This window comes from Oncorhynchus keta, chromosome 23, assembly GCF_023373465.1.
Source record: "Oncorhynchus keta strain PuntledgeMale-10-30-2019 chromosome 23, Oket_V2, whole genome shotgun sequence".
NCBI lineage: Eukaryota > Metazoa > Chordata > Actinopteri > Salmoniformes > Salmonidae > Oncorhynchus > Oncorhynchus keta.
Window position 1 is genome coordinate 31,845,666 of NC_068443.1, and position 23,801 is coordinate 31,869,466.

Sequence of the window (23,801 nt, forward strand, 5' to 3'; positions counted from 1 at the left end):
ACAACCCGTCACTCTGTGACCACTGACAACCCGTCACTCTGTGACCACTGACAACCATTCACTCTGTGACCACTGACAACCCGTCACTCTGTGACCACTGACAACCATTCACTCTGTGACCACTGACAACCCGTCACTCTGTGACCACTGACAACCATTCACTCTGTGACCACTGACAACCATTCACTCTGTGACCACTGACAACACGTCACTCTGTGACCACTGACAACCCGTCACTCTGTGACCACTGACAACACGTCACTCTGTGACCACTGACAACCATTCACTCTGTGACCACTGACAACCCGTCACTCTGTGACCACTGACAACCCGTCACTCTGTGACCACTGACAACCATTCACTCTGTGACCACTGACAACCATTCACTCTGTGACCACTGACAACCCGTCACTCTGTGACCACTGACAACCCGTCACTCTGTGACCACTGACAACCCGTCACTCTGTGACCACTGACAACCCGTCACTCTGTGACCACTGACAACCCGTCACTCTGTGACCACTGACAACCCGTCACTCTGTGACCACTGACAACCCGTCACTCTGTGACCACTGACAACCCGTCACTCTGTGACCACTGACAACCCGTCACTCTGTGACCACTGACAACCCGTCACGAAGATGCCTTGAAATTTGAAGTTTTTCCAAAAACACTTGAAACAGTTGTTCAGCTATCATTAACACCCTCCCACATGTAGTCCCCGTGTTAAATTCCAAAGCCAGGGGCACGTTCTGGACTGGAGAGCTCTGCTATGGATGTGATTTAAAGAACAGTTAGTCAGGTGGGTCACAGCAGTTCACACGACAAGATCTGCTTCCCAAATGACACCCTCTTCCCTATTTAGTGCACTACTTTTGAACAGGGGCTCTGCTCCAAAATAGTGCACCATGTAGGGAATAGTGTGCCATTTGGGACGCAGGCATGCTCTCGTCTTAGCCTCCATGCCCCGGGGTCTAATGTGTCATGATATTGGTACATACTCAAGACTCTCCTGGCTCGATCACTTCTCTATCTAGTGTACTGCACTGCTCACTTTCCAGCAGTGTGTTGTTTGTAGTGTGAACTGTACTGTAGGCCTTCCATCCCTGCCTCTGCCTCTTGCTACGGCACATGTCAGACCTGAGATGCCCATGGCGCAGCTGGTAATTGAAAGCAGAGCAGGGGCTAAGGGCTGAGCTGTGTGTTGCAGGCTGTGCTGTGGAGGAGCCAGAGGTGAGAGCAGAGAGCACTGGCCTTGAGTGAGGTACAGACACACAGGGGAGACTGATCGATATCTGCGTCACAGATACAGCTGAAAGGATGGCTTGGACTAGAGCAGTATGGTTCTAGGTGTCTATGTAGAAGAGGAATTATACTTCATTGATCCATTTCCCTCGCGGTCCACAGAGGATGTGATGTACAGTGTCTTCAGAACGTTTCAGTACCCCTTGACTTATTCCACATTCTGTTGTTACAGCCTGTATTCAAAAGGGATTAAATATTTTTTTTTTTCTCACCCAACTACACACAAATACCCATAATGACTGTCCAAACAGCAAGTTACAAGTGATCAAATCAGATTAGTGTGTGTTCAGACAGCAGTCATTTGCTGGCATGGCTATGTTAGTTGTCATAGTAACAACAGGTGTGTGCGCAGTGGTGTAGGCTGATTGGTGTTGGTTAGGGGTGTCAAACTCATTCCACGGAGGGCCTAGTGTCTGCTGGTTTTAGTTTTTTTCCTTTCAATGAAGACCTAGACAACCAGGTGAGAGGAGTGCCTCACTCATTATTGACCTTAATTCATCAATGCCGTGCAAGGGAGGAGCGAAAACCCGCAGAACTCCTTGGAAAGAGTTTGACACTTGGTGCTCGTGGTTCCTGTCACTCAGAAGTTAAGTAGCAGGCGACGGTGACAGCATCACCTGCCATGGACGTTCCCCAGTTGCTTTGAAGGTTCAAAATCATCGTGTGAGAACACTTTTTTTAAAGCCTCAAAGGACAAGAAGATCCAACTTTCACTGTCTTCTTGGTAAGCAACTCCAGTGTATATTTGGCCTGGTGTTTTAGGTTACCTATGTGTCTGGCTAGACTTTAAACTCTCCTTCCATACTCACATTAAGCATCTCCATTCCAAAATTAAATCTAGAATTGGCTTCACTCATTCTGCCAAACATACCCTCGTAAAACTGACCATCCTACCGATCCTTGACCTCGGCGATGTCATTTACAAAATATCCTCCAACACTCTACTCAGCAAACTGGATGCAGTCTATCACAGTGCCATCCGTTTAGTCACCAAAGCCCCATATACTAAAAATCACTGAAGCCGGAGACTCGTATGTCCCTCTAGCTTTTTCCACCAGCTGTCAGAGCAGCTTACAGATCACTGCACCTGTACATAGCCCATCCAATTACCTCATCCCCATACTGTATTTGTTTATTTATTTATCTTGCTCCTTTGAATTTGTCTTCCAGTGTCTGTTGGAAAGCAGACTAAACCAAGTTATCCACTAGGGTTTTGTCTGTGCTTAGCTCTATTCAGTTTATTTTTATAGAAAAAAAACTCCCCAGTCCTTGCCGTTGACAAGTATATTCATAACATGATGCAGCCACCACCATGCTTGAACATATGAAGCATTGTGTGCAGTGAGTGTTGGATTTGCACCAAACATAACGCTTTATATTCAGGATATGGAGTTAATTTCTTTGCCACATTTCTTGCAGTTTTACTTTGGTGACTTATTGCAAACAGGATGCAAGTTTTGGAATATATTTATTCTATACAGGCTTCCTTCTTTCCACTTTGCCATTTAAGTTAGTATTGTGGAGCAAGTACAATGTTGTTGATCCATCCTCAGTTTTCTCACACAGCCATTTTTAAAGTCAATATTTGCCTTCTGGTGAAATCCTTGAGCGGTTTCCTTAATCTCCGGCAACTGAGTCAGGAAGGCCACCTGCATCTTTGTAGTGACTGGCTGCATTGATAAACCATCCGACATCTATTTAATAACTTCAGCATGCTCAAAGGGATATTCAATGTCTTGCTTGTTTTATTTCTACCAGTAGGTGCCCTTCTTTGTGATGCATTGGAAAACCTCCCTGGTCTTTGTAGTTGAATCTGTGTTTGAAATTCACTGCTTGACAGAGAGACCTTACTGATAATTGTATGTGTGGGGTACAGAGCTGTGGTAGTCATTCAAAAATGATGTTGAACACTATTATTGCACACAGAGTGAATGTATTTAGGCTTGACTGCCTATTGACCCGAGACATTTTGTATTAATGTGTCAACTTCTCTATAAACAACATTCCACTTTGACATGATGGGGTATAGTGACATATCTCAATTGAATCTATTTAAAATTCAGGCTGTAACACAACAGAAAGTGGAAAATACTTTCTGAAGATGCTGTATATATGAACCACAGTTAAAGTCTACCAAGGGCACAACTGTTCATGTGGCACAGCCGTTCAGGTGGCACAGCCGTTCAGGTGGCACAGCCGTTCAGGTGGCACAGCTTCATGGACAGGTGGTGGTCCTTTCACTCATCACCTCACACCAACCCTCGCTTTCCTCGTCATCTCCTCCTGAGATGACTTCTTTTGGGATAGTAATCATTGGCAAACCTTATTCTGAATCTGAACTAAAACTTCCTCAATATTAAACCCCGCCCCCACAGGGCTATTCTGACAGATTCTTCCCTCATCACAATTCAGACCCGATGGAGTTCAGCCCTGCACCAGTTTAATTATAGGACTGAATATGCAGTGGGTAGAGTGGTGATTTGTTGACTAACCTCAGCATGGCAAATCTCCTTGGCTGTTATTAAGGCAGGCTAGATAGGCTCTCTGTTGCAGCCAGTTTCATGAACTACCCCCATTTTAAAGTAGAGGCTGACTTCCAACAGTCTGAAGCCAAATGGCCGCTCTCTTGAAATCCTTCTCCAGGTCTCCAGCCTGAGTCATTCTCACTTACCCTGGTTTTACTGGCAGTAGTCTGCTTGGTGATTGTTCAGCTGTTTCTGCACGAATAGAACGGAACCTTTCTGTATCACTCCGGTCTCGCTCTGTGTTATCACGTCTCTCAAACACCTGGGAAATTAAATGAAGGGGCTGTGGGTTGATTATTCACTGATTACATTTCCTCATGTTGTGACGCACATCTGTTGTTTGGCGATTCTTATACTAATGATAGGTTCTAAGTTCTGGTGCTGATCCAGTTGGACAGAGCACACACTACCGTTCCAAAGTTTGGGGTCACTAAGAAATGTACTTGTTTTTGAAAGAAACACAATTTTTGTTGGGGGGAGGGGTCCATTCAAATGACATCAAATTGATCAGAAATGCAGTGTAGACATTGTTAATGTTGTAAATTACTATTGTAGCTGGGAAACGGCAGATTTATTTTATGGAATATCTACAAAGGTATCATAGGTACACCGGTCTCAACGTCAACAGTGAAGAGGCGACTCCGGGATGCTGGCCTTCTAGGCAGAATTGCAAAGAAAAAGCCTTATCTCAGACTGGCCAATAAAAAGTAAAGATTAAGATGGACAAAAGAACACACAGAATCTGGACAGAAGAACTCTGCCTAGAAGGCCAGCATCTCGGAGTCGCCTCTTACCTGTCAATGTTGAGACTGGTGTTTTGCGGGTACTATTTAACGAAACTGCCATTTGACTTGTGAGGCGTCTATTTCTCAAACTAGACACTCTAATGAACTTGTCCTCTTGCCCAGTTGTGCACCGGGGCCTCCTACGCCTCTTTCGGTTCTGGTTAGAGCCAGTTTGAGCTGTTCTATGAAGGGAGTAGTACACAGTGTTGTACGAGATCTTCAGTTTCTTGGCAATTTCTTGCATGGAATAGCCTTAATTTCTCAGGACAAGAATAGACTGACGAGTTTCAGAAGAAAGTGCTTTGTTTCTGGCCATTTTGAGCCTGTAATCGAACCCACAAATGCTGATGCCGCAGATACTCCGCTAGTCTTAAAAAGGCCCGTTTTATTGCTTCTTTAATTAGTTCAACAGTTTTCAGCTGTGCTAACATGATTGCAATTTTTTTTTTCTAATGATCAATTAGCCTTTTAAAATGATAAACTTGGATTAGCTAACACAACATGCCATATGGAACCCAGGAGTGATGGTTTCTGATAATGGGCCTCTGTACGCCTATGTAGATATTCCATAAAAAATCTGCCTTTTCCAGCTACAATAGTCATTTACAACATTAACAATGTCTACACTGTATTTCTGATCAATTTTATGTTATTTTAATGGACAAAAAATGAGCTTTTCTTTCAAAAACAAAGACATTTTAAATGACCCCAAACTTTTGAACGGTAGTGTACATCTCTCTCTCCCTCCCTCTCTACCACACCTGCTGTCTCGACCTCTGAATGCTCGACTATGATAAGCCAACTGACATTTACTCCTGAGTTGCTGATCTGGTGCGCCCTCTACAACCACTGTGATTATTATTTGACCCTGCTGGTCATCTATGAATGTTTGAACATCTTGAACAACGGTCTGTTCTTAATGGCCATGTACTGCTATAATCTCCCCCCCGACACAACCAGAAGAGGACTGGCCACCACTCAGAGCCTGGTTCCTTCCTAGGTTCCTACCATCTAGGGAGTTTTTCCTAGCCACTGTGCATCTGCATTGCTTGCTCTTTGAGGTTCTAGTCTGGGTTTCTGTATTAGCACTATGTGACATCTGCTGATGTAAAAAGGGCTTTATAAATACATTTGATATGATTTGACAACTAAAACAAGCCCATATTTATAATATCTGACTTGGCGGAGTCATCTCCTTGTATGTCTAAGATAAACAGTCATTCTCTGTTGCTGGGCAAGAATTGATCCTCTAATGGTGGTGTTGTGGCCCAGCCTGAGCCCAGAACCTTCTTGGTCAGGGATGTGTGTTTTGTGAGAAGTATTCAGTTAGTGTTGTTAGGTGGGCCCCTTTGGCCCCTCTCCCAGAGTTTGTTGTTTTTCTTCTCTCAACTGTTGTCCTCACGATGTTGTCCCGCGATGTTGAGTTCCACATCGCTCCTTGAGACTAGGCTAGTTTATCAGGAGCTGAGACTCAACTGTTGTCCTCACGATGTTGTCCCGCGATGTTGAGTTCCACATCGCTCCTTGAGACTAGGCTAGTTTATCAGGGGCTGAGACTCAACTGTTGTCCTCACGATGTTGTCCCGCGATGTTGAGTTCCACATCGCTCCTTGAGACTAGGCTAGTTTATCAGGAGCTGAGACTCAACTGTTGCGCTTTACCTACTTCTTTAGAAATAATCATATACAGAAACGCAAGAACATGTCTGGGCGGACGGACACTTACTGCCCTTCCCCTTGTCTCTGCAACAATGCACACATCCTAACCAATGACAGGTTATTGCTACTAAGAAGCTGCTTATGCGGATAAACGGGCTCATGTCATTCAAATGGGTTCAAGTAAGTTTCCAACACCACTAAAGGGTTGGTTTTCCTAGACCCAAATTCTGGACAAAACGAATGCTATTTCAATGGAGAATCTCCATTGAGAATACTTCTTAGACTTGGACAAGGCATAATTGCTCAAGGAAGCACTCCCTATACTTCAAATCAATGATATAGGAGATTCTAAGTGCAAACAATAGAGATCCATCCACACCATAGAGATCCTGTCATTTCTACTGATACGATGGAATTCTATGGTCCATATACATTTAACCCCACTTCCTCCTCAGTCATGTGTGTTTAAAGGTGACATAGTCAGCAAATGGCCTGTTTGTCCATTAAGCAGCAGTGTGTCCGATAGACACCGGAGGGAAATGTCACTGCTGCTGCTCTCCTGTGGGGGGAATGTTGACATCCGGTGTCTTAACTGCTATTGGAAATCCATGGTAATTTATCTCGCTAGCCGTGGTTGTGGTGGTGCTGCGGCGAATGTTAGCACCAGGCTAGCCTGCCTCTACCGGTCTGCCTGTCCCTCACAGAGGGGATTATTGTTATCTATAAATTAAACTGTCATTGTTGCTGCTATCCTACTGTGAGCGTGAAAGGGCAATAATGGGGTTGTGGCATTGAGCTAGTTCAAACTCTATAAGGATTCAAGATTTAATCCCAATGTACCAAAGGGAGAATTTTGTCTCATACGACACCTTCCCACTATAATAAGGATTGTTTCTTCCGATATGTCATGTATTGACTGTACCCGTCTTCTCACCCATCTGTATGTAGCTGGAGGCCCCTGGGAGCCCCCTGGGACCGGAGCAGACCCTCCTGAACTGCTCCCTGCTGGACGACAGGGAGCGTCGTATCTCCCACTCCCTGTACGGAGGCATTGAGGGCCTGGACGACAACCTGATGCCACAGCAGGCTCTGATGGGCAGGATGATGGGTGAGTCGGGTGACCCCATAGATACAGATGGAGGACTCTAGATGGATACAACCCGTTTTAGCATGGACATTGGCGAAGTTGAGTCTTATGTCTTACTCTATGGGTGACTCACTATATCAGGGGTAGGCAACTAGATTAAGCCGTGGGACATTTTTGTAGGAGCGGATGGTCCGGGCGCAACATAATTATAGTAATTTGTACACTGCAAATTGACCACAACTAAGCCCAAAAGGAGATTTGTATTTGAAAATAACAATAATTTCATACCTTGAATACAGTGAGACACGATCGTGTCGATTCGTGGAAATACTTTCTTAAATAAAACACCTTTTTTTTGCACAATTCCTGGTGATTTAAGTCTTCTTTTTTTTTACCCAAAAGTAAAATGGCCCCTAATTTTGTTTTACTAAAAACTTTGGGGTGGCCCCAAAAAAATCACTCGCTGGATGGTTCTGGGCCTAAACTAAGAAGACACCATTTCTGATGACTCCTACTGATAAAAAGTATTCACTTTTAGCCATTTTATATACTAGAGAAGGTGGACCGTGAGTGGACTAGAATAGGTGCACCACTACCTCGTGTTGTAACATCTGGCCTAGCGGCTGGCTGGTTGCCATCTCAATTCTATGATTGATTGAATCTCTGCCGCTCAGTCGTGGCCGGACCGTTAAAATCCTTGTCTTCCCGTCAAACAGCCTGCCTGCCGTCCTGTCTCGCTGTCTGTCAGACCAAGGCCCTCACACACACCTGGTCTTCTCTCTTGGGGTCGGCCTGAGGCGCTGTCAGAGCAGGCAAACTCAGGGATTCACAGAGCACACACACACACACGCACCACTGAATCAATCGGAAGGTGCACTGCACCATACAAGGGCCCCTGAGCTGTAAATCATACGCAACCTTTTCCTTGACATTTTCCGAGACATTAAGATCAGCTGAAAGTTGAATGGAAACTCAAAGCGCAGTCAGTTACGCCATTTCCTGTGTTGACAAACCTCATCGTCGCAGATCAAGTAATCCACAAAACAGACGTGGACCGCAGGGGAAGGTGCTACTTTCGCTATTACAGTAAACCGATTGTTGTTCTTACATTGCCATCACGCTCATCTATATAGGTAGCGTATGAGACCCATTCATACGTCGTTACATCACTCGGCGTCCATCCACTTCCTTGATCAGTGTTTCACTGTGAACCTATTGCAGAATACCAACATATTGACACAGTGTAATGTATCCTAAGCAGGATTGTTGTTGCACTGTGAGCCCATTTTAACATCAGAACAATGGCCTGAATGTAATCTTTAGAGACAGAGCGTGTAACTGCTGACGTTACAGGATTAAAGTGTCACAAAATGTTCATTGTGAACAACAGCTTGACGGTTCTGTCTTAGATTTTCATCTTGGTTGCGTGACTCACTTGTGTGCCTTAATTTCGAGTCATTCTGGTGAGAAAAATCCCCAAAATCCCATTGGTTCATAGCACGCTGAGTTTATTTCTTCATTATGTCTTTGCATACCTAGAGAACTCAAAGCAGTTAGGAATTTTCTGTCAGGCTTTGTGTCAATGTCAGATTTAAAGTGGTTGGAATAAAGTTAAAGCCGTTTATAAACAGTATTGGGTAGTAACAAATTACATGCAACAGGGATTACCTAATTGTAATCAGCTCGGATGACTTCAAAAAAAAATGTTAAACCGCTGATTACGTTTAGTATTACTTCAACTAATATCAATAAGAAGATTTGATACCACTTTGTCAGCCTTGCTGTCATTTCGCACACCCTCAGGACGTCTCACATGCACTCAACTCGGCAAAATGTTGTCTGGTTGATCGCCCTCAAGGGTGGATGGCTTCTTTTTGGATTCCAGTTGATTGAATGAGTAGGTAAGGCTGCCAAACCATTTCAACCTGGCCCACTGGTCAGTCATACAGTTGTCTGGACTCCATAGAGTTCTGCCTACTGCTTTGTAGCGTATTTACAGTGCACTTTCTGATTGCGCAAAATGTCAAACCGTGAATGTGGGGAAAACAGTTATAACAGTTGTTAATGTTGAAAAAACGATGGTTCTCTGTAGGTTGACATTTTATTCATCAACTCTTATATTGAACGAAGGGGCACTCATGTCAGCCATTCACTGTGAGTGCATAGGCCTATACATGACATGTGCTGTTAGATATAGGCCTATACATGACATGTGCTGTTAGATATAGGCCTATACATGACATGTGCTGTTAGATATAGGCCTATACATGACATGTGCTGTTAGATATAGGCCTATACATGACGTGCTGTTAGATATAGGCCTATACATGACATGTGCTGTTAGATATAGGCCTATACATGACATGTGCTGTTAGATATAGGCCTATACATGACATGTGCTGTTAGATATAGGCCTATACATGACATGTGCTGTTAGATATAGGCCTATACATGACATGTGCTGTTAGATATAGGCCTATACATGACATGTGCTGTTAGATATAGGCCTATACATGACATGTGCGGTTAGATATAGGCCTATACATGACATGTACGGTTAGATATAGGCCTATACATGACATGTGCGGTTAGATATAGGCCTATACATGACATGTACGGTTAGATATAGGCCTATACATGAAATGTACTGTTAGATATAGGCCTGTCAATTACATGGCAAACGATCAGCAATAATTAGGCTACATTTAGAGTTAAATACCTCAGATGGTGAATTAGTCCCACATGAATTATCTTAATGTGATATTTCTAAATGTGAGATCTCTAAATAAAATGTACAAAAAACTGAGCTTTCATTACTCTGACGTTCTTTCTTGCACTGTACCCAATGATTTATGAAAACTCACTTGATAGGTCGATGTCCTGGTTGTGTGGTTTTACAGACCTGTTTAATGCATTATGTACACACTTCATGAGAACACTTATGTATTCTATGTACATATGTATGTACATTGTAATATTTGGTAACATGTTTATTTTCCCTCAACTCCAACCTCATCTGATGCGTAATACAGATGTGGGTAGAGCAATGTCAACAGGAGGGGTGCAAATTACAAACAATCACAACAGCTCTGATGCGTAAAGTCTGATAAAGAGCAGTGATACTAGCAAGAACAGTGTGCGGGTTTCTTGTGTTTTTTCTCATGTGCCTGGGTGTTCAAAGTCATTACGTTACTCGTTTTTGAGTAATCCGGAGGATTACGTTACTGGTTACTTTATTTTTCATGTAACTGTAATCAGTAACTAATTACAAGTAATCCCGCCCAACCCTGTTTATAAACCAGTATTTCATTCACTGGCGTCATTTAACAGAGGATGAAGAACCGTGTTTGAATTCCAAATGGCACCCTATTCCCAAACGTAGTGCACTATCAAGGGAATAGGGTGCAATTTGAGGAACAGACAGCGAATAAAATGTTTTCAATGTAGTTCAACTATTCCCCTCCGTTACCCTTTCAAATCCCTCTCCTCCCACAGTGCTTATGAACTATTACAGGGAGACTTCACCCAAATTACTATCACTTAATTATTAAGTTTTTCCCTAAAATAATTTTGGAAGACGCTTTATCATGATCTGTTGTGTAGACTAACTTGGATGTCATGGCAAAATGTACATTTCATCATAAAGAGACATACCCAAAAGTAACTGCTGTTCATGTGTAATTACCTGATTCTGATGTGCCAAAACTTGGTATGTCTGGAAAGAAGACATCTGGGAGGAAATGATCAGGAGATAGATAGGAGTTACATAGTTCAGAATACACAAGATCAGGGTCACACAAAATAACCTTTTTTTATTTTGAAAGTAATCTTTCATTGACAAGCTTTAAGAAAATGATTGATTCCCAGAGCTGGAAACACATCAGAGGGCTTCCACAACATGTGAACAATATCAGGAAAAAAATGGGATTGATTGACCTAACAACTAGAAATGGGATTGATAGACCTAACAACTAGAAATGGGATTGATAGACCTAACAACTAGACATGGGATTGATAGACCTAACAACTAGAAATGGGATTGATAGACCTAACAACTAGAAATGGGATTGATTGACCTAACAACTAGACATGGGATTGATTGACCTAACAACTAGACATGGGATTGATAGACCTAACAACTAGAAATGGGATTGATAGACCTAACAACTAGAAATGGGATTGATTGACCTAACAACTAGAAATGGGCAGATGTTTTAGTAAGTGGTGTCAGGGGTGGTCACGGGACATTTCCAAGTGTCCCTAAACCTCTCCAAAGTGACATATGTCTGTAAATTAGGTCATTACAGTGCTATTACATATTTGCAATCCATTTAGCAGACGCTTTTAAATGTCATATTTGTTCAATCCCTAAATAAAAAGTATAAAAACACCATTTCTACCATATCAACCTCATTGTGGTGGTGTTATGGGTTATCCAGGCTACATTCAAGTGTCCTTTCAACCTCACCAAATGTGTCCGAATGTGGTAATTGCACACTGGATTTGGCTAAAAGTTATTGTTCACTATAAAAAAACTACATCTCTACAACACCGACCTCTCTCAAACATTGTGGTGGTGTCGTGGGACATACCGGGGATATCCAAGTGTTTTCATCATATTTTGTCATGCGCAAAGATAGTCACTGGATGGACATTCGATGTTGCCGTTAAGTCACACTTTTTTTATTTTTTTTTATTTCACCTTTATTTAACCAGGTAGGCTAGTTGAGAACAAGTTCTCATTTGCAACTGCGACCTGGCCAAGATAAAGCATAGTTTGTGAACAGACAACACAGATTACACATGGGTAAACAATTTAGCAAAATAACACAGTAGAAAAAAATGGGCAGTCTATATACATGTGTGCAAAAGGCATGAGGAGGTAAATAATACAATTTTGCAGATTAACACTGGTGATAAATGATCAGATGGGCTGTACAGGTAGAGATGGTGTGCAAAATAGCAGGAAAAAAATAAATAAAAACAGTATAAAAACAGTATGGGAATGAGGTAGGTGATTATTTACAATAACTATGTACAGCTGCAGCGATCGATAGCTGCTCCTGATGTTTGAAGTTGGTGAGGAGATAAAAAGTCTCCAACTAGCGATTTTTGGATTGTTCCAGTCACAGGCAGCAGAGTACTGGAACGAAAGGCGGCCAAATGAGGTGTTGGCTTTAGGGATGATCAGTGAGATAACCTGCTGGAGCGCGTGCTAATGGGTGTTGCCATTGACCAGTGAACAGATAAGGCGGAGCTTTACCTAGCATGGACTTGTAGATGACCTGGAGCCAGTGGGTCTGGCTACGAATATGTAGTGAGGGCCAGCCGACTAGACATACAAGGGCAGTGGTGGGTTATAAGGTGCTTTAGTGACAAAACGGATGGCACTGTGATAGACATTTCCAGTTTGCTGAGTAGTGTTGGAAACCATTTTGTAATGACATCGTCTGTCGAAATCTAGGATTCAGTTTTACTAGGGTAATTTGGCAATCCCTGAAGGAGGCTTTTGTTGCGGAATAAAACACAATTTTTGATTGGAGATGTTTGATGTGGTCTGTTAAGGAGAGTTTGCAGTCTAGCCAGACACCTAGGTACTTATAGATGTCCACATTTCAAACCATCCAGGGTGGTGATGCTAGTCGGGCATGCGGGTGCAGGCACGATCGGTTGAAAAGCATGCATTTGGTTTTACTCGCGTTTAGGAGCAGTTGGAGGCCACGGAAGGAGTGCTGTATGGCATTGAAGCTCGTTTGGAGGTTGGATAGCACAGTGTCCAATGACGGGCCGAAACATTAGAATGGTGTCGTCTGCGTAGAGGTGGATCAGGGAATCGCCCGCAGCAAGAGCAACATCATTGATATATACAGAGAAAAGAGTCGGCCCGAGAATTGAACCCTGTGGCACCCCCATAGAGACTGCCAGAGGACCGGACAGCATGCCCTCCGATTTGACACACTGAACTCTGTCTGCAAAGTTATCTGTTATCATCAGATAACAGATCACATCCAGCAATAGGCTGTTCCTACCAACCTGAGGATTCATTTCATACCAAACCTTGTGGCTATAGCTCAAACACAGACCAAATCGAAGCTTACCGCGTAAGATGTTTGGTGAAAACGTTGTGTTAAATGAACATTTTAACTCTCAGGCCTGGTGACCAATAACGGTAGGTCACAGGCAGACAAATAAGACATCCTCATGTTCTGTGGAGTCCCGGCTTTCAGTGTGAATCAACGTATTTCATGTTTATTTTGATTATGCTTCACGACACTAACCAAAATGTAGGTGGCAGCCATCTTCAAGTGAGGTCATTGGCTTGGCCTGCCCTTATACATTTGTATGCACATATATGGTAGTAAGTCACACCAATGATTTTAAGGCGCAGATCGATAGCCAAGATACTCCACTTTCCGCAGACACCCTGCTTTTCCAGATAGGGGCTACTGTTCTCATACCAGATTGAAATGAATAAAAAAAATCTATTAGGGGGACTATGGGGACTTTACATTTAAGGGGTTTTAAACAGTATCTGTCACACTTCGTCTCCTATCCAATGTCTTTCCATGTCATAGATTCAGACAGGGAGTTATTTTGAGATCAAATGAGCTTGGCACAGTTATACCTAGCCCCGCTCCTAGTTGTACCATCACTCCTGGTTACAGAGAAAACAAAGTATCCGTTCTGTCTATTAGATTACACGTACAAGTGTGCTACTAGACAGGGCATTACTAACCATTTCACATGTCATAGATTCAGTTTTGTAACCAAATGTTTTATTAGACGATGTTAGTGTGGCGCTACATTACTATACCGTATATCAATTCATGTGAATTGTAAAGCCGACGTGAACTGTAATCGTGGAGATTAAAAATGTCAGCCGATAATTAATCACCAGGCTGAACATGTCGGCTCAACATGTTCTTTTCATTCATCTCTATGATTGCAGTTAGAGTTACGTTGTTGGACTAGCCCCGCTCAGTGGTGTAATAAGCCATTTGCTCATGAGATTTGGCAATACGGATTTCCGTCTTGGTACCAATATATGTGGTACCATCTAGCTCTGGCAACATCATCGTTGGAATAGTCCCCTCCAGTGGTTTTCACATCCACCTCCTTATATGAATGGATATTTCCAACCCCCACGTTGTAGGCTGCTATTCCTCCTTTCAGAGTCCTCTCTCTGTTCCAGTTGAACTTTTCCTTTATCTTATACGGCGAATTCAATGAGATACCCAGTGGCTTCTTCAAGATTTCCCTCACTGTCCCATTCCCCCTTAGGATTCAGGTGTTCTCCACCGCTTGGGGCACAAGCCCAGAGACCCATTCCATAGTCCCCCCCAGCCTGGTTTGGGGGTTCGTTGGGGGGTCCGTGGCCCTTATAGCTCTCCCACCCACTCTCCTACAGATTATAGCTGGGTGTATATCACACTTTATCGACCATGTCCTTGTACTTCGTCATGTCATCCACATCTTCCCTTGCCATTTTGCCAGATGCATCCTCCCCTGCAGTGTAGTGGTTTGCTCCTGCTGTCTCCCTTGAGGCACCAGTTGTTTCAACCAGCATAAACCACCCCTAAGGCTCTGTACAACAAAGGCAGAGATGAGATATGGCTGACTTCTTCATTCAGTCGCACGGCTTTCTTCCTTGTGGCCTAAGTGGTCGCCTCAGTTGAATGTGCGTTGACAGCGTGCACACCCGCCGTCATTTTTTTTAAATTATAGAGTCGACCTACCTGGATTGCTGTTCTTCTATTGTTTTGGGGAGTACGCATAATTTCCAGGAAACCGTTGCTCAGTTCATATAAACCAAGCCCAATAAATCACGACCGTGCAAGGTATAACAACACAACCCAGGCTTGTTGCAGTAGTTTTGCCGGTTTGAAAAACATGCTATTTTACATCCAAAATTCAAAACAGAATAAGTACATCACTTTGAACCTCAACACTGTTTCGCTAGACTCTGTGATGCTGCTTGCCCCTGAGAATACAATGGCAACATGAGTTAAAGTCGCATTGTTTTAGTTAAGACGGGTCATGATCGGGGCGAACAAAGGTTTTGTCTTTGCCGAATTTCTCTGATCACTTCCCCATTGTTGTGCAGACCTTCCCCACTGCTATGACAATTAGCTACAGAGGATAAGAGACTTCAGTAAATTATTCTCCTCTTTAGGCAACGGCTCGTTTTTTTTCAAGAAGTGCACTGCAGGCAATTCCCCTGCTTATGCTAATTAGGGAGATGGACTTGGACAGTGGAGGAGAAAAAAAACCTTCTCTCTTCTGCATCCCTCGTCTCTCGCCCAATTATTCTCACCTCTCGCCATCTCTCGTTTCATCTGGCCAGCCTGCATTTCTACTTCTCGGCTATTAAATCCTGCCCCTCTCAAAATTCACCCGCCTGTTTCCACATAGTCTCTGATAATTGCTTCTATTGAAGACGAGGCAATTCTGTAAAGAAGCTGTACCTATTGGTCCTTTGTCCCGATGTCTGATTGTATTAGGGCTAGTGTAAACAGCCTTCATTTTAAGGGAATCCCACCAAGTCAGGAGCTGTGAGTTCTGCTCACCTGTCAGCACCATTGTTGTTGATAGATGAGTGGCCTTGGCTTGGTCCACCAAATACATTTGAGGCTCAAATGGCACCCTATTCACTTTATCGTGCATTACCTTTTACCGGAGCCCTATGGGCCCTGGTTAGTAGTGCACTGATAAGGGAATAGGGTGCCATTTGTTACCCATAATAACACTCTTACGTATGGATGGATGTCCGTCCAGAAAGTTGATTTGCTTCCAGAAAAAGAGCATGAATGGAAGTTGATTTATTCATTGGGTTACTCAGTGCTTGCCACCTTCATTCAAACTCATCGACAGTGGCATTTACTTAAAGAACCATAGAACCATTCTCAGTGTCCATTGGTCTGTTAAGGGACAGTGTGTGTGTGTGGGCTGAGAGAGAAAAGCCCCCTACTGGGTTTGAGGGCTCACTGACACCACAGAGTTCCCTGAGAAGACGCATAGCAGGGGTAGGGACTAGGGAACACAGGATCAACAACACACTAAATATACACACACACACACACACTCGGCTCTATTAAGATTGGTCACGGCCTGAACTTTAAGCACACTACTATTCATCCAGCCATGCAGGTTGGCCAGGCAGTTGGAACTGTGGATGTAATTGGTACCACACATATTCTGTGTGAAAGGCTATGAGAAACAACACTAACCCTGGCCTCAGGTCCTGGGTAGAAAGTCCTGTTCTCCTGCCATGAGACCCAAACAGATTCCTAACACAAATGAACTATTCTCTCCGTTATTGTGTAGGGCTCTTATACAGCATAGAAACCATCCTTCTATAGACAGTCAGTTACCCACAAAGACAGATTAAGGATAGTGTTGCAGAAAGTCCTGCATTGCATATCAATGTGGTTTTTAAATCCCTCAATTGGATACAAAGAAATGGGACTTTTCTTCTTCTTCTTCTTTCTGCCTCGCTCCGTGAACGTGCCAAAGAAAGTAGTTGTGTCTTCTTCACAATGGTGCAGCTTGCATTAATCCCACTCGGATGACTCTTATTAAGAATGTCATGACAGACGCTGATTGAGAATTTCAGTCTGGGTCTGCTTTTAAATTCAACACTGATTGTGGTAAGTTATGTTGCGATATCATAGGATCCAAATGTCCAATAAATATCAACTAAATATATCAAATGTCGAGTATTAAATGAACACTTTAAATGTGTGTGTATATGAGCAAGGCAGTTAACCCAATAAGCTTTAAACCTGCAAAATTCTCTCCGCCAACAAGAGAGGTGTGAACTGTCATGAACAGTGCCTGTGGCCATAGAAATTGACGTGGCACGTGCGCAGTAGGGGGGTGTTCCCCAATGCTGGAAGGTGGGCCCCGGAGTGAAAAAGTTTGGGAACCCCTGGCCTACTGCACAAACCTCATTGCTACAATGGAGAACTGTTTTTAATTGCTTAATGTTGCATAGGCTTGTGTTTTTTTAAGTCATGTTTAATAAATACATCTGCTCCTCCATGTTGTCCTTCAGGTAACTACCAGCTCTCCCCAACGGTCAACATGCCCCAGGACGACACTGTCATCATCGAAGACGATCGGCCACCTGTACTTCCTGCCCACCTCTCTGACCAATCGTCTTCCAGTTCCCATGACGACATGGGGTTCCATGTGGAGGTCCCTCCAACTTGGGCCAAAGATACTCCAATTCAGAATGAGAGGTGAGAGCAGAGGGCAATCCCAAATGTCACCCTGATCCCTACATAGTGCACTACTTGACCAGAGAATGTTACAGTAAATGCCCTTGTGTCATGGTGAATGTTCTCCTCATCTCAGGTTTCACTAGTTCCTCCTGTCATAAATCTCTCCAGTGTGTCTGATGGCGACTGTGTGTGAATCTCAAATCAACTGTTATTGTATCAGACTTGACACTGCTTTTTTTGACTCTGTTTTTATTGAAGATTACATCATTTAAAAAAATATATAAAACAAAAAAACATGGTCTGGCAGGTACAGCACATATCATCATACTAGTTACAGTAACATTTGAATTAGACCATTTTCAAGTACGAACCCCATTTTTCCCAGTATTCCTGGCCTCTCTCCTCGTGAGTTCTTAAAGCAAAAGGTCATACGCCCCCATATAATGTGTTTCTTTAAATATGGTCTTTTTGAAACCATTTCCTAGTGACAGCCCTTTTACTGCATACCAGTATCAGGTATTTCACTCAAATACAAAGAAATTCATGTTTGTTCTACTTTCAAACCCATCATTTTTCCAATGTTTTGTCCTATTTCTCCCCAGTAAGTTTCAATGTGTGATCCGCCCTTGATAGCCCACATTCTCTCCAACAGGGGTGTTGGGAGGCCAGTCTGTTTGAGTGTTATGAAGAAACCTATAACAATCTTCCAACAGAATTCTCTCCAAGTCCTTGAGTTGGTAGAGCTTAATTGAGTCTCAAATATGTTCAACTATGGTTCATCAGTTATTCCATGTTAAGTTCCTCCTCCCATTTCCGTTTAATATTGCTTGAGGAGTGTTTCTTTGAAGATGAAATATCCATGTAAAGACTTGAAATCGTTTTTTTTTTGTAATACTCCCCAAGTTGTATGCGTTAGTAGATTATTTTATCAATTTCTGAGGTGCCTGAGGGTCAATCAGTTTTATATCTTTTAAAAAAGTAGTATCGAACCTGTAGGTACCTCTGTAGGTCGCAGTTGTAAATGAGAACCTGTTCTCAACTGGCCTACCTGGTTAAATAAAGGTGAAATAAAAACCTGTAAAAATCTTGTTTATCCAAGCCATGTTTTTTTTACTTCGGTCCTGGAAGTTCTCTAGAAAATGATGTGATGCCTTTTTGCCTCTACAACAGGAATGAAGCTGGGGTCGAATGAGGGCCAGCTCAGCAGTTTGACCTCTGTCTAAAGCGTGTCTTAAGAGAAATTAATCCACTGATTTGTGTCTGTATGTTTCTATTAACATTTCCTTATTAACTAAAACTGATTGTATGGGTGTCTCTGTCAAAGTAGTCTCAATGGCTTTCCATTTGGATTCGTATTCTGAAGTGCACAAACACACGAGGTCTCAATTGATTGGGCGGACACAAAATCAGCTTTTAGGTTTGGTAAGGCCATACCCCCCCTGTTTTTTTGGTAATTGTAATGCTCCTAATCTCATTGTTGGTCTCTTCCTGTTCCAGATAAACCTTGATATCCGTTTATCCCTAAACTGTTTAGGTGGGATGTCTATGGGCAGTGATTAGAAGAAATACAGCAGGATGTTGATTGTTTCACTTCTGTTACTAAGATCCAAAGGAAGTGAATTCCACCTGTCCAGGTCATCATAGATGCTCTTGTTGACGTGAATGTAATTCTTGACACAGAGCTTGGCTGCAGAACCTATTTAATAGATGAAGGCCACTGGAAGTAAAGCTCTTGCTGAATATACTTGGGCTTGGGTCTTGTGTACGTTAAGCGCTTACCCTGAATGTGTTCAAAATGTTTGTTAAACATCCATCAATCTAGGTACACTTGAACCTGGGGCTTAAAGGAATAACAGAACGTCATCAGCATACATGCATATCTTATGTTCACTGCCTCTTATTGTTATTCCCTCTAAGGTTGGGGTCCTGTCTTATTGCCTGTGCTGACGGCTCGGCATACAAGGAGAAGAGCGTGGGTGGAAGATTAGCCTCGTCTTTCTCCTCGTTCTAAACTTAGCGTTCCTGATATAATGTCCATTTCTCTTTATTCTGGCTGTCGGACATGAATGCAGTGTTTTGATGCCCTGTATCACTTTGTTGAAATCACGTCTTTCCATAACTTGGGACTAGATAATCCCATCCCACTGAATCAAGTGTTTTTTTTCTGCATCTAGACTGATTTTCATATAGTACTTGTCTTAAGACTTGACATTCCTTTTGATAATCAGGACCATGTTTTTTTTATTTTTAAGTTTTCTCGACGGAATGTTATTTCAGTTGCTGCAAATTACACCTCATACTGTGTATTTAAAAGATTCCTCTGTTTTTCCTTTCGCTGAACCAGCGAAGATGTAGAGTAGGTCTAAGGCTGTTTCACTCCGCTGTATGTTGCGTTCTACAAATAGTGACACATAAACAAGGTAAATATATGGCTAATTCTACACTGACGCATACACAAGGACAAGGTCTATGTGTCCCATATGTTTTTTTGAAAGGGCACACAGGCACACCCACCTGCTGCATACTTAACTGGGTGTGTAGGGCCGTTGTAACCCTGGATACGTCCCAAATTGCCCCCTATTCATTATATAGTGCCCTACTACCCTATGGGCCCTGGTCAAAAGTTGTGCACTAAATATAGGGAATAGGTTGCCATTTGCATTGCAGCGTCCGTGATGCTGAGGCCCAGCCTGAGTTCTCGTCAGTGGGCTTGAGTGGGTTGGGCTGAGTGTGTGTGGTGATTGTAGCTGGTCCAGCCCTAATCAGTCTCTACCTTAATCAGTGGATTATCAAGTATGGCCTAGATTCTAGGTGTGGCTTGATTTGATGACCCACTGAAGCTCACTGACAGTGACAGTTTGATTTACACTAGAACCACTGAAATAATCGCATCCCTTTGTCTCTTTTTTCTGTCTTCCTCCCTCCCCACTCTCTTTCCTCTCCCACCCACTCCTTTTTGTGTCTTTGTGTGTCTCTCCATCTCCATCACTCCCTCTCCTGTAGCCCTCTGAGCCCTGATGACACCGACCCAGACGGAGCCTTTCAGAGGGAGGGTTTCGGCAGACAGAGCATGTCAGAGAAACGGACAAAGCAGTTTGGAGATGCCAGTCAGCTGGAGATCATCAAGACACGCAAGTCCAAGAGCATGGATCTAGGTACTGAAGGAAACCATCTGGTCCCTTGCCTCCCTCTCATTTGACTCCCTTTAAGTCCGCCCTGCCTGGAACCAATGGCAAGACGCTATTGGCTGGTTTACCAGACACAGATTGAAGCCTAGCCCTATGTCTGTGAAACCGGCCCTGTGAGTTGTTAGGAATCCCCACATTAGGCACATACATACCCCCCTGCTTGTAAATTGCATCTTGTAAGACTTGCGTTGCACAGCCTAATATTTGTGGCTTCTACTGTATGTCATCGAAATGTGATGCAATTCTGTCTTTTGTGTGACATCAAACAGGTTTAAGTACTGTGTCTCCTGTCACACCTCAGAACAACGTTTCAGCTCACTTGAGGTGGCATGAAACCATTCTGATTGCTTTGGCTGACAGTAATCTTCCCTCTCACCCACACTATGGTTGCGTCCCAAATGGGGCTCCCCATAGGGCCCTGGTCAAAATAGTACACCATAAAGGGAATTGGGTGCCATTTGGGACCCAGCCGATGATACCTAATCTGCTTCTTATCCCTACTGAATTACTGTAGTCCTGCACGTGTTTATATCACAATAGCTCTGATTGCTATCCTAAATCTCTACATTTCCCTGTCAGTCTGTCTGTCTCGCATGTTTTCTGATTGCCCTTGAAATTGCCTAAAGATGTGATGATGTACTGACTGTACAATAACGTTGCTGGAATGTTTGCATGTGGAATGTGCTCACTGACCGATCCGACATGTTTATTGCCCCCCTTTAACAGTAGCCGACGAGATTAACCTCACCCCTCGCAAAGAGAACACACCAGGTAAGGAGTGACACGTCACTGAGGGAGAACACGGACACCTCATCCATTCCGCAGTCCCCCCCCCCTCCCCATTTCATTGTGAGATTCCAGACCTGCTTTAGAATGTAGAATACACTAATCACAATGAGAATTACGTAGAACGTGAAGACAGTTTGAGGTCATTGCAGTGGAATTGTGGGCTGGTGAATATGGACTAGGCAGTGATTCTTCTTAAGATGCAGCAGCACTGCTAATTGTTCTGTGGAAGGGAATGGGAGGAGAGCGGGCGGGAGGGATTGAGAGAAAGCGAAATCGCTCTGTCCTTGGCTGGGGCTGCAAACTGACAGCAAGTCATCCGTCATTGTCAGCCGTGTGTGTTTTCACAGCCACCTCTGAATAGCAGGTCCTTTGAAGGATGGGATTTAGCCGAAAGGCACAGTGAAAGCTGGAGAAAGAAAGGGAAACAACAGAAAATAGAGGTAGTGTCGCAGTCAGACTACTGTGCATAAATGAGACTAAATATGTCATTAATGTCCCTTGTTAGGACATTGTTGTCGGCTCCAAACGGTGTCTGAGCAGTCACTAACGAGATACCAGGGCGGTGTCCCAAATGGCACCCTATTCCCTTAGTGCGCTCATTTTGACCAGGGCTCATAGGGTGGCCATGGTCAAAAAAGTAGTGTTTATATAGGGGACAGGGTGCCAATTGGAACGCACACCTGTTGTTTCTAACCTCCAATTCAAGACTTGGCAAAGAAGAGGCCACATATGTACTTTATTAGCCTCTCTGTGAAATGATATCCACAAAATATCTCAACTAGGTGTATGTTCATATGAAAAATACATGATCACCACCCACCTACAATTTAATTGATGTTTTAGGTTTTTCCCAGCTTTGGGGGGAAAAAAACTCCCTATTTAATTTTGCCCTAATAACTCTGTTGTTGTAGCTAGGCTAATAGATTTCAGGCTGTTATCTTTAGTGTTTCAGGGTTTATTTTCTCTCCCCTGTGCTACACTCTCCCTTTCTAATATATACATCCACTCCCTAAATGGGGCATGGTCCATTTAGCAGGCCCAAAACAAATCCCCGATCCTGGGGAAACTGATGACAGTTACAGCCTAGGAGAGGGAGTAACATCCCAAGTATTTAGTGCACTACTTTTGACCTGGGAACATAAGAGTTCTGGTCAAAAGCAGTGCACTATATAAGGAATAGGGTGCCGATTGGGACTGAGGCAGCGACAGCCTGGGAGAGGGAAGTGATGGGACACGATAGCTTAGATAGCCTGGCCCAGTGGGCCTTATTCTCCACTGATTGGCTATAGGGCCTTGTTGACACAGACTGTAGCCACATGTTTGTCAAGGACTTCACTAGTTTAGGAGAGGGCAATGCATATAGGGCTCCCTAATGGCAAATAGCAACGTAAGTTCCTTCAGTAGTTTCCAGTCTGTTATGTGCCTGCAGCTCCTTCAGAAAGTATTCACACTCTTTGACTTTTTCCACATTTTGTTGTGTTACAGTCTGAATAAATGTTTTTATTAAATGTAGATTTTTTGGGGGGTCACTGGCCTACACACAATACCCCACAATGTCAAAGTGGAATAATTTAAAAATATATATATTTTTTTACATTTTTACAAATTAATTACAAATCAAGTGTCTTGAGTCAATAAGTATTCAACCCCTTTGTTATGGGAAGCCTAAATAAGTTCAGGAGTAAATATTCGTTTAACAAGTCACATAATAAATTGGATTCTCTGTGTGCAATAATAGTGTTTAACATTATTTTTTTAATGACTTACCTCATCTCTGTACCCCACACATACAATTATCTGTCAATTAATTTTTATTTATTTAACTAGGCAAGTCTGTTAAGAACAAATTCTAATTTACAATGACAACCTACCCCGACCAAACCCTAACCCGGACGACGCTGGGCCAATTGTGCGCCTCCCTATGCGACTCCCAATCACGGTTGGTTATGATTCAACCTGGAATCGAACCAGGGTCTGTAGTGACGCCTCTAGCACTGAGATGCAGTACCTATTGGTAGATGGGTAAAAAAAAAGCTGACATTGAATAACCATTTTAGCACGGTGAAGTTATTAATGATTTCACTTTGGATGGTGTATCAATTCACCCAGTCACTACAAAGATACAGGCATCCTTCCTAACTCAGTTGCTGGAGAGGAAGGAAACCACTCAGGGATTTCACCATGAGGCCAATTGTGACGTTAAAACAGTTAGAGTTTAATGGATGTGATAGGGGAAAACTG

At 43.2% G+C, this 23,801-nt stretch overlaps 1 protein-coding gene across 1 annotated transcript in view; it reads left to right on the forward strand.

Annotated features, from left to right (window-relative positions):
* The window catches only part of LOC118402172 (partitioning defective 3 homolog), a 257,768-nt gene that overhangs the window by 155,045 nt on the left and 78,922 nt on the right, over positions 1–23,801 (forward strand). The window contains 4 exon segments of the mRNA XM_035800167.2: positions 7,222–7,381; positions 17,415–17,601; positions 20,587–20,738; positions 21,498–21,542. Coding sequence (XP_035656060.2) covers positions 7,222–7,381; positions 17,415–17,601; positions 20,587–20,738; positions 21,498–21,542 — 544 coding nt within the window.